Below are 12,701 nucleotides of genomic sequence, written 5' to 3' on the forward strand. Positions count from 1 at the left end.
GTATTGTTAGGGTTAGGACTCTGGCTTGAGGCACTCATCATGTTCTCCCAGGCTTGAGCTAAAGCAAACAAAGAACAAGAAACATGAACATAGAGGAAGGTATCTAACAGTCTAAAACGCTGTGCTAAATTCTCAGCTACAGTAGGTATGGACCCTGCCACCTTCCAAAGACCACCTCTCTTCCTTTATTTAAAAGCCCAGCAGACAGTAATTAAGCAAAAAAATCCATAGCTCTCTCTTCCTTGATTTAAAAGCCCAGTAGACAGTAATTAAGCAAAAAAATCCATAGCAGGAAGAGAAACAGCACTGGTCCTGTGCAAAAAAAATATCAGTTCATCTAGAAATATTTTCTGAAAATTGTAACAATACACTTTGATCTGAATGATGTTTGGTTCCTCACGCTTCATTTTGTTTCCTCTTCAAAGATTTAACTGAAAACACTCAGTTCTTATATATATGTATATTTATCACACTGTATGGACAGATGGACGTTCCTATTAGAAATGTTTTATAACCCACAGGACACTTGAGCCGATTTATCTTTTGTATATGAGAAAAAGCACCTTGCGTTTCTTTATATCCAGGGCAGATCAGTACAGATCCACAACTTGTATACTTAACTGTAAAAAAACCCCTTATGCTATTAATTCTGAAGGCATGACTTGAGCCTTAATTCAATTGTTCAAACAGTAACAAGTAAAACTTCTTTGTCAACAACACCCATCACAGGGAAATCTCTCCTCTAGCTAGTGAAACAGACTGTATCTCAACAGTACTACTACTTTTTCATCTGTAAGGAAGGCTTGTAGCTATGCAAGGTACCAGAAAATTCATATGTGTGCTTGCACCTTATTAGTATGTTACAAATAAATGCATACCTCTAGTCAGGCAGAAATACCATGACACCTAAGCTCTCAGAGCAGCTATAAGCCTGAATAAAACCATGTACATCTTTGGGTTCCTTCAACTATGAATTGTCAGAAAACCAAGGTGAAAATAACAAGACCAAAAAAATCTGAACAAAACACAACAGAACATAAACCCCTCCTGCTTCCTCCAATCAACCTGCAAAACCAACAGAGTGAAATGCCTGCCAGTGGAAAAGGTATCGACATTTCCATTTGAGAAGATTAATTAAATTGAAGTATTTTTTTAACAGCAATTTTGTATTCATTTAGAGTACAGGTCCTGAAAGAAGGAATTGTTAAAAAGGCACAAAGAAAAGTTACATCTCTAGGAACCCTTTATTAGAAAAGTCATAGCATGGTAAAAGAACATTTTTAAAGCATTCTCTAAATGAAGCAAAGTGCTAACTCAGCATATCTACCAACTGAAAATACCATAAAAATAACATTGGAAAATTATTAAACACATAGCTTGGCCACCGAAAAGTGCCAGAAAACATACAACCCTCCCCCTACACCCCAGCGAAACACAAATCAGATACCCAGCAACCAAATTAAATAACTACTTTTAAAGTACAATTCATACCCCTGTTCCATGACTGTGCAAAGATTAATGCTTAACCTGCTGCACTGAGTGGAAAAAAAACCTAAACAACCTGCACGCAAGGATTAGGAGGGATCAGATACGATCAAGCTGCAGGTTAACTAACCAGTAACCAAAAGCATCACCACAAAGCACTGCAGCAGAGATAGAAACAGAGAGGTAGCCCGGGGCAAGTACACCTAAGTATGCAGGCAGCACTCTCCCTATAATAAACCAAGCAGTGGTGTCAGTGTTCACTGCCATCGACTTGTATCCATCCTGGCAACAGGACAGAAAGGCTTTTAAAAGGAAATCATTATAATATGATCAATTTTATTATGCCTTTTCACAAGAACACTTCTGGTTTCAACTGAAATATTTTCAGATTCTTCCCTTTCCCCAAATGAAAACAAATCCTACTCACCACCAAAAGGAGCCAGCTGTGTTTTGCCAGGTGTATGTGTAATTCCTCGTTCTTTTACACCTTGAAATGCCTTAATTTCTCCATCTCAAAATGTAACATTTTAGCACCCCTTCAACATCATCATCAGGATTCAGTTTTAATTTCTAGATATTACAACCTACAATTTCCTGTCACCTTACATATTTGGCCTACAGTAAAGAATTATTAATAATTAAAACCTACCACTGTACACTGATTAATCTTTAACATTTTTGAAACAGAAAAAATTATTCCTGTTTAATAACAGAAACTGTCTACTAATTTTGAATGTTTATCTCAAGACTAAGCACTCAGTTACTTTCAACTGAACCTGCATATTACTGAACTTCTTTGGAGAAAAAAATAAAGCTATGAGCTTCTAAGTTTTATTAGATACTCCACAAATTAACAGGTCTTTCCGAAAACAGCAGACTATACTACTGTATCTACTATACAGTAACATGTAAAGATATCAACAAAATTACCTGGTCTGAACACTGACATAAAATAGAATTTTCCTAACTAATTCTTGGTTAAAACTACAGCAGCAATCTTTTATCAAAGTCTGCAAACCAAACATTTGCACCAATGGAGATTCCATGATAATTGTTCAATAATTATCAGGATAGTTACTTATCCTAATGGTTAAAAGTTTGCATTTAGAACCTGAATTTGTCTGACTTCTCATTCTACCTACTACATGTTATAGTGCACCTGTCAGACCTTCCTGTACAATCGAAGCAACTTCTGTCATCAAGTTTTAGTTATCCAGATATATGTTTATACACCGAGATCAAGCCACCTATTCACCTTTCCATTAATAAACCAAAGACAGAGCGCCTGGAATTTCTCATTATGAGACAGGTTTTCTCATGATTTAAGCACTCACATGGATCCTCTGTCAACCTAATCCAATTTTTCTACCTTCTCAATTCAAGACATAAAAACTGAACATTGAGTCTTTCAGCAACAGTTGTCTCAGTGTCATGGGCATAAGTCAATCGGACAGCATAATCACCCAAAAGTAACTGCCAGCGCAGGAAGATCTTGACATTTTCAGAAGCCTCAAGATACAGTGGGAAGAATACTCTGTGCTTACCCATATTTATACCACATATCTGAAGTGTTAATACTATGAAGGACAAAATACAAAATAGATTCCATGGCCCTTTGGTCAAAACCACAGTCCTTCCTTACACCAAGCAGAGGTAATATAACTTCTTGTTTGTTCTGCTTGTTAACTTCATAACTACTTGTGATCTCTCTCATACATCCCACGTTCACATCAGCCACAGTACCATCCTGGGTTTGACAGACTCTCCAGTAACATGCCCAAAGCAATAATCCCGACTCAGTTGTCCGCATTTGTGGACAGGTTTTTAGACGAGACCTCCTACTCTAGCACCAAGGACTTAAGGAGGAAGAACAGCTAAATTAATTTGTGGATAAATACTACTTTCCCAATTTCCTTCAGTGCGCAATCTAGAAGAGGCACAACTGCATTACTCTTCTCTTTGGCAACCCATACAAAAGTGTAACAGGTTATCTATCCAGGCATCAAAGGACAGAGAGTAGGCTCCTGAATTAAAAACAAAAAAAAACCACCACCAAAAATCACAGTTTCTACAATCCTGGTATAGTACTCACAAATGAAAGCTTTCAAACTCATTGCAACCTTACCAGTTTTTGCCTTTTGTTAGTCTTATTTAGTTTAGGAATCCCCACTCCCTACAGGGATTCCACGCTAATCTCTCAACAGCCTGTGCTGTTTTAGAATACTTACCCATACAAATAAATTATTTTGATTTTTTTTTTTTAATAGCATCTCTGCAGCTCAACACAAAGCCAGCAAAGCGCTAAAGCGCTGCATCTCAGATTCTCTTTCCACTTACCATTCATTAGTACTGAATGGCAGATTACACACACTCTAGCTTCTTTTCGATCCATGTACAGCAACTTGCACTTCAGGCTACAGCATGCTGCGCAAAAAACCTGGAACCAAAGGGGAAACAACTTAACTGTTGTTCAAAAACATGTGGTGAACTGATGAATTCAGACAACAGAATATCTGTAAAGCTCTAGACGTGCAAAACAAGGAGGTAAATTATCAGTATTTTCCCATTAAAGCCACAGCGACTAATACCTGCCCAGGGTGCCTTTCCTACTAACGCTGATCACAGAATCATAGAATGGTTTGGGTTGGAAGGGACCTTAAAGATCATCGCGTTCCAACCCTCACTGCCATGGGCACGGACACCTTCCACTAGATCAGGTTGCTCAAAGTCTCATCCAACCTGGCCTTGATGAAGCAGTATTATGTGGAACACATAAATGCATATTGTCCTGATACTGCACTGTGGTATTTTAAAAATATGCTTGGCATAAATGACAACGGGTTAATAAATTCCTACCACTTTACAATCCCTCATAGAATTAACAATTTGGGAATTAATTTCAGTCTTACAAAAAGCATGAGTACTTTCTAGAATCAACTACGTTTAAATGCACAAGTTTTCTCTAAGTAAGAGAGTGCTATGGCACAGATTCATTCAAACAGGTAATTTTTATTTGCAGCACGGAAATTTACCTATATTAGCAACTCTAGCTATTTAATCTCCTCGCATATAACAAGTTATTCCTCAATTGAGACTTAAGTGAACAGTGATGTATCAAAATGTTTTAAGTGTTCAACATATAAAACAAGACATTTAAAAAAGCTGAATGACATTGGTACTGCAAGAAAATCTTGCTCCATTTATATATTTTAAAAAAAAAGCTCATATTTACATGATAACAAGCACTACAGCATCACAACCCCAGAAAGAAATCAGGAACTGCATTTTACGCACACTGGCTGCAAAGGGGGGACCTGGTGCAAAATCCCAGGGAGGACAACCGGCTGTGGAGATGCAGTTGCATTGCTAGCGCTTCTCACCTGAACCAGCTCTAACAATTCCCCAGTCCTGGGCATGAAACAGTCTTGACGCCTCCTCCAGACAAGCAAAACCATAAAACACGAGTACAGCTTGTGCACCAAAACAAACACTTGCACGCAGATATGATCCTACAATAGCAGTTGCAACCTCAAACTCCTGCAGAACAGAGAAATCAGGGTGCCCTAATGGTTTCTTCTTTGTTTTAAATAATTATATTTTCTTTATTTAAAAAAAACCCAGTATTTCCTCAGGGTTATTATTCAGGTGACGTGAAGATACTGATGAACACCCTTTTCATGCAGAAAGGTAATGTCACACTCAGGAAATCTAGAAACAGCAGCAGCTACCTAACAAATGAGTTCAGATATCAAGAGAGAATTTCAAATTTTAATTATAGGTGGATATTATATCTACAATTTACTATGCATAATTACGATCTGTAATGCTTTCTTAATCAAAAAATTTATTCCACCATCACTTCAATAGTAGAATTCCTGTAATACAGACAAGAAACTACATAGGATTCTCATATATAAATATATGTAAGCCTAATTAAATTTCAACCCAGTTAAAGATCACACCAAATTACGACCACTTAGCAGCCTGTTACCTTTGCAGTCTTTTAGTGGCAAGCGTTTAAAATAAGCACCTATAAAATAAGCTCTAAATTCACCATGAGAGCTGAAAATCAAATGTGAAGAAAGAAGAGCTCATTTCAACCACTTTTAATGTTTCCTAATTATGTCAACTTAAACATTTCAGAAACAAAATATAAGCGTGTATACACTGGTATTTTCATGCAAAAATAAGAACAACCCTTTAGCATATGTGAAAATCTTTTTTTTTAAAAAAAAAAAAGCAAATGCACTTTAAAAATCTGATTTCTGCATTTATGCCTTAACCCAATTTACAAGTATTCTAGGTAATATTAATAACAACATCACAGCATATTTTAGAGACATCTGACATCATTTCAGTTCTCTGGGAGAACCTTACAGTCACAAGTTCAGTACTGAACATGGAAAAATCAATGTCTTCAACCATAAATGAAAGACCAACACAGATTAATATCTAATTTAAGACCCTTCATCAAACAACACATTGTGCATTCAGCAAAGCTCCCAAGTGCAACAATCTAAATATTAAGAGAAAACAGAAGCAATGACAGAACATCTACACCTCCTCTCTTAGGCTGCATCAGCCTTCTAACGGTACTAATGCAGAAGCAGAACGTAATCCAGCACAACTGACAATTCAGTCTTGTTATTAACAATCACTAAGTCATTATTTCAGTATATCCTGCTACAAAACAGTAACATAGCAGTGTCAAAGCAAGTTTTTGTGTTACTAGGGTTTTCAAGTTGAATGGGAGCTGTTAAAGCATTAGTTGTTTGGTTTGGTGATTTTTTGATATTTTAGTGGGAAAACATAGTTTTGGTTGTCAGTAAAAAAATAACATACAAATTTTCTGGGTTTTCTATCAAGGATGAGTGTTTCATCTGACACTAGAAAATAGATAAATACCTAAGGTAAAATTTATGAATGTGTCACACACATTCTTCAGGTTATTAATTTTAATTCAAAATTTACTGTAAGTGTATTACTTTCTACCACTCCCCTGAGGTTCATATCTTCCATTAATTTTGCAATTATTATCCTGAAATTAAAAACCGAGACAGACTTCCCAGGTGCCACTCAACTATTTTTAAAAGCAATTTTAATTCCCAAATGAAACAGATACATTCACCCCTACTACAATGATTCGTCACGTTGCTAATAGAGCTTAAAAAGACACTGTTGTGTTAAAGCTTGTGTTCAAAAATACTTAGTCCCATGACTTCCCCTAGAAACAATTAATTGCAAGAGCTGAAGACACTACATCCCCAATTCTTTACATGAGATTCATACATTTAATAGAAATAGTGGAAGCATCACTGTGATTCAGATGTTACATGGTCAACACGACCTGCTCTGGGGATGGTTATCCTACCCAGACAGCAAGAGCAGCCAGCTGAGAAGAGCTATGTCTCGAGCTACTACAGGAAGATTCATCAGAGCTTGCCTGTCAAAGCCTTTGGTCTCTTTCCTCCCAGAATCGTTACAGGAATTAAGTGTTGTAAAGCAATTTGCAGTAAGTGCTAAGTATTATTTGACTTGCACTGATTCTTCACATTTATTACTCAGTGCTTTTTTTTTTTAAAGAAAGTAACATGCAAAGGCAGGAAATACCAGAATTTTCTGCCACATCTTTTGACTGCATGTGTGCAAATTTGGCCCAGACAAAATTAGTTAACAAAAGCTTCTAGAAACAAGCCATTCTGAGGATTATTCTGAGAATATTAAATACTAATATATGATGTATTTTTCACATCTGAGAAACAAGTTTGTCTACAGAGCAGAGGAACTTTTTATTTTATTCATTCCCCACATATCATCCAAAACAATGCTGGTTGCTCTTCTCAAGGTTTGCCTTCAGTAGTTTTAAAAAAACAAACAAACAAACAAACAACCCCCACCTGGCTACATTTTTTGGCCTTGCTCTATCTATGCATGTTTTATCTATTTCATTTACAGATACTTTCATTTTCTGCTTCTCATTTGTGCAATTCATGGCCTCAGTCATTACAGGGAACTAGTTAAATCCAAGTAATGAACTTGTTTAAAACACAAAAATAAGTAGAAAACATTACTGTAAATGAAAATTGTAGTCATATTTGTTAAACTCATAAAAAGAACGACCTAAATAACTGACAGTATAAGTTAATATGTCAAAGCTAAAACAATGGACATTCCTTTAACTTATATGCCTTACAGATTCTCCTTAACTGCCGTGAGAAAAAGATTGAGCCCTTTGGTATTAACCAAAAGGTACACGAAAGGTAGGCATGTACCTCATATGCTGCTTATTGATCGCCTGTGGTTACTAGCTCCACATCAGGACTTCCGCTGCAAGCAACCTGCAAGAGGATGGGCAGAAGCAAGCAACTGGAAGTCCTAGACCAGTGCACAATGAATGTCTGCTTAGCATTTACAAGGTTTACAAGCTTTTACAAGATTTTTCAGCATGTCTCAAAATCAGATTTGAATAAAATCTACTTATCTGGTGTTGTAGTGAAGAGACTGAGTGCTAGCATTTTGGTTACTAAAGGGACAAATGGGACACATATGCAGTCCATTACAGAGGAGCAAGCCTGAATTTTCTGCCAGGCTGCTTCCAGAAACAGGTGGGTTTGAGCTTTCCAGATATATCTGCTTCTTTTAGGTCCTTTGTTCAGGTCATTCTGCTTCCCTGCACTCTTCTGGTAGCAAAAGACATTGCCCACAGCAGTCAAGAGGTCTTTCAATCAACTTCAGAAACATTTGGATAGGGCCTAAATGAACCAAAGTTACTTTCACTCTAGCATTTAGTGGATTTTAGTATTTCTTTTCATGTTAAAAATATTCATGAATATCTACTTGACAGGAGTGTTAGTTCACCACTTTAGAATCATCATATTTCTTCCTAAGTTCCTACTCCCCACGTGCCACTGACTTGTATTTCACTAACAAGATATTTGGAAATATTTTACAAGCTAATCATTTACCATAAACTTGCCACATAAGCATTTGTGTTGACCTAGATGGCACATATATAAAAATTCAAACAATTCCAAAAAAATTAAACAATAAAATATTTCTTACACAACACAAAATAATACAGAAATTACGTTTTAGTTGTTGTCATTACAAAATTTCTCACCATGTGTACATACACCAGGTTATAGATAATTTAGCGTATTTTTTTCCAGGAGCAAATGTATGTTCTTCAAAATAATGTAAGCAACATGAGAAAAGTTAGTAAATAAGACTTAAAAGAACAGAGTTGATCAGCCATCTAAACCAGCAGGAACGGCAGCAATTCAACAGCACACTTCCAGTTCCCATCAGTATGTTTCAGTATCTTTAATGGGATTATTGATGTAGTAATTTCTGCAAACTAGTTTCCTGCACTTAGCCATTTTATAGCAGTTCAGGATGAATCCAATGATGTTGATTGTTGCAATCAACAAATACACTGCTCATACAGGCTAGTAATTCTTTCAGTTATAAATAACAATTAGTTATTCTCTATTAGAAGCCTAAATAGATTAGAGCTTAGAAACTCCTTTTCTTTTCCTTCACAAATGAAATACTGCTTTTTAGGAAGAGATGTCACAGATAACTATAGCCAGTGGCTTAGGAAGTCCTCTGATTCAATTCTGTGCAGTATCAGGGAAAAAAGGGTGCTTTGAGCTTACTCGCAACAAACAAACTTACCTTCCCACAAGCTCTGCAATGATGCCTTCTTTTGGTGAATGTAAATCTGGCCTCGCATTTCATACAGTTTGGTGCTTGAGAATCTGGAACCCAAACTGGAGCCACCTCACCCAAAGTCGTAAAAGGCTTTCTGGATGGAGCTCCAAACTGACCAGCTCTGAGATCATTATCTGGACTATCTGGAGCTACGGCAAGGCACAGACTACTAGAGACTCCAGATTCATACTCTGCCAAATGTTCCCCATTAGTATCAGTAAGAGAGGCATTTGAAGATGTTTCACCAGGAAACGCATCTGCTGTATCCCCTAATTGTGTCTTACCAAAGACATTTTTGTTTTTACTATTACCTCCACAATTTGGGGGAACAAGATCATTTTGTAAGTGGTCCGATAATGGCTTCGGAATCTGCAGTTTAAGATTTGTAGGTTGTTTAGGTCTTGCACCACCAAAAGGAACACTGATAGATTGCAGATTAGTCACTGGTTTTGGTGAAGTTTGCCCTTGCATGGATGAAACCTGACTACAAAGATTATGTAAATAATTTTTCTTTATGTGGTCACCAGTGCTGTTTAAAATAAGACCACTCCCTTCTGTGGTCTCATTTCCTCTCTGTTCATAAACATTAGCGTAACATTCTGACTTGCTCTCCTCTATCTCCTTTTCCTCTGTTACCGAGTCTTCCTTGGAGGGTAAAGTCTTTGGAACATGAGCAACTGGGTTCTGCATTCCATAGGAATCACAACCATTAGACAGAGAGCTTGCTGCTGATGTAGCCATCACATCAGAGAGACTGGACCCTTCAAGCTCATCTATACCAGTCCCTTTTAAGTCTATGCCTGCCTCCATCAAAGCATCTCCACCTTCTTTACTATTACTACACGCATCATCAGGCTGTTTCGGCTGCAAAAGTCTTTCATTTTCTCCCAGAGTTTGCTTATTATTCATCTCATTCAACTTTGTCAGTTCCCAATTAGCCATCTCCTGAGATTCAGGGTAACACTCCGCCATGCTAAGCAATTCCGTTGTGCCGAGATTTTTATCACTTTCAATGACTTCGCTTTCAGTGACACTAACATCCTCAGGGGCAAAATGCTCTGCAACACGCTCCTTGTAATTGCCACTTCCAGCCATGTTAGGTTGACAAGTTTCAGTGAGCCCAGACGGACTAGTCTGTAACTGTTCGGCTGCTTCTTGTTCTGCAATTAAGCTTCCATTACTTGAACCAGAAGAAGAGTTTTTAGCTTCTAGATCTGTTCTCTGAGGAATGGCTTTACTAGTAAAATTTTCAACTGATACACAATTTTCCTGCATTTTAACAGTACCATCAACTGGTCTCTGTAAGAGAGTCACTGCATTAATCTCTGCAGTTGTAGCTTCTGAAAACAGCGAATCTTTACTCATATTAAAATCATCCTTTAATCGAGAGGAGGGGCATGCAATGGTCAGGCTTTCAGATGAAGCAGTAATCAAATGACTTACAGAGTCATCTTCAGTGCACAGCCTATTTACTTGCTTTTCTGTATCTGTATCTTTTTCCATGGACCCATTTACAGTAACACTAAACTGGTCACTCTGTCGGTTTTCATTATCCAGTGTAAAGCTAATCGTGTCCATTAGGGACTGACTGTTGTAATTTTTACAATCCAGCAAATCGCCACTTTGTAGTGTTCTTCTGTCACAGTTATGCATGACTGCCACCACTAGTACATTCTTCTCCTCTGGCAAGCAAGCTATATTTCCACATTTCTTTTCTCCTATTTCCACAGTGTTACACTGATCACCCCGATTACTATTTCTTTTAATCAATTGATCGTCTGCTGCTGCCTGATCATCAATCCACATGACTGGAGTCTCTGGGCTTATGCTAAAATCCTTTCCATTAGCACAGTGATCCCCTCCTCCTGTTGGTGTAGTCGCTGAATGAGACAAGGAGAAAGACTTTAATCTCTGTTGACATTCATTAGGAGTTGTAGCTTCATTCACATTGACGACGGCCGGGTTAAATGACAGACAATGAGAAGGAGTATCTAGAATCTGATTCCACTTTGCACCCAGTAGTGTAGGTGAAACAGCAGCATCTGAAAAAGTGTTTAAATAAGAGAACTTACTGTCCTATTAGAGCTACAGGTTCTATTAACTCTGTTGCATTAGAATGCCCCAAATATAAATGTAGAGATGATCAAATATAGGCACAACAGTAAAACACATCTGCCATAACTAACATCCTTATCAACTATTAGCAGTGTAATTGCATAATGTTTCCAGAACTCAAAAAGTTTAGAGTTATACCAATTAGTATCAGGTTGAATTTGCACAAATAATTTTAAACTATTGATTAATACACTTTAGACAGCTAGAAATGCCTAGAAAGATTCCCACTCCCATAAAATGTTCAATTTCCATGACAGCACAGAAGTAGCAATTAGACTAAGCAAAAAATTTAATCCTTAAATATTATAACTTTCATTATATGATTTATGTGACCTAATAAAACATTTCTACGCTTGAGTCTCCCAAAACTTCAAAAGATTCTTAAAATAAGTTTTGCCTGATTTGTTTGAAAAAAATGACTAATATATTGCCACTGAGATTAAGCTTCACAAAACCTTTCTTTAAAAAGTGTTCGGAAGATTTGCTATTAGAAGACTGAGAATTTTTTTAAAAGTATACAAGATTAATGGAAAAAGAAGGGAACACTACTAACAAATACTGAAGACAAACCATGCAAAATGAACAGATTTTTTATGCAAGTTCCAAGATTAATTTGCAACTCAAAACCAAAAAGGGTATCACAGATCTCTCCCTCTTCAATGGTGTTCTCTGCAGAATACATCCAATGTGCATCTACGATCTTGTTCAAAATTACTGACCTTCGTTTTGCTCAAATTCATCTAAAACCTTATCGAGGTTATACGCCTCTGCTTGGAAATAGTTCTCCATTTGTCAGGGAAAGACCACCAGATTCTTGTCTGAACCTGCCAGAGAACAAATTACAATCAGTTATTTAACCTTCAGTCAGCAGTGTTCCACTACATATTGCATTGATTTAAGGGGAAACAAAGTCCTTTGTAAATGAAATTTTACATACATTACAGGCATAAATCAAAAGTATTTTCCAGGAACAAAAATTATTTGTGTGCTTGTACTTGTTTAATTCAGATTAACAACCTCCCCAAACTTGCTTTGGATTTTATTACCTCCCACATTAACGTGTCTAGCCATCAGGATCACCACAATGTTAAGAGCAAAACTGCTCCAACACCAGTCAGAAAATACCAGTCTAGAGAACCAGAAGGCCAACTAATAATCTGAAGATCCGGCTTTCAGTTCTGTGCTACCACCGATTAGCTCATCTGGCTTTGAAGAAGTGGTTTAAATTCTCTGTGCTTCTGATTTTTTAATGTATACTAGGATAGCAGTATTCTGTGTCTCTCCTCATTTCCCAGAGATGCTTCAAAGATTCATACTTGTAAAAGTTGTTAAAGGACTTAATGGGCGTTACTTGAATTGTGCTAGCTCTTAAAATGCCTGCTTTAATA

General features: G+C 37.0%; 1 protein-coding gene across 2 annotated transcripts in view; it reads right to left on the reverse strand.

Moving 5' to 3' along the window:
* Positions 1-12,102, reverse strand: part of ZFYVE9 (zinc finger, FYVE domain containing 9) — a 38,108-nt gene extending 26,006 nt beyond the window's left edge. The window contains exons 1-4 of one of the 2 annotated variants that reach the window (XM_009704664.1): positions 12,033-12,102; positions 9,163-11,240; positions 3,823-3,922; positions 1-58 (exon numbers count right to left, since the gene is read on the reverse strand). The exon at positions 1-58 is cut by the window's left edge and continues 113 nt beyond it. In XM_009704664.1, coding sequence (XP_009702966.1) covers positions 1-58; positions 3,823-3,922; positions 9,163-11,240; positions 12,033-12,102 — 2,306 coding nt within the window. The remainder of the gene's footprint in view (positions 59-3,822; positions 3,923-9,162; positions 11,241-12,032) is intronic. The other variant, XM_009704665.1, reaches the window with a different exon arrangement.
* Positions 12,103-12,701: the final 599 nt, after the last annotated feature.

This window comes from Cariama cristata, unplaced genomic scaffold, assembly GCF_000690535.1.
Source record: "Cariama cristata isolate BGI_N322 unplaced genomic scaffold, ASM69053v1 scaffold2337, whole genome shotgun sequence".
NCBI classification, from domain to species: Eukaryota; Metazoa; Chordata; class Aves; order Cariamiformes; family Cariamidae; genus Cariama; species Cariama cristata.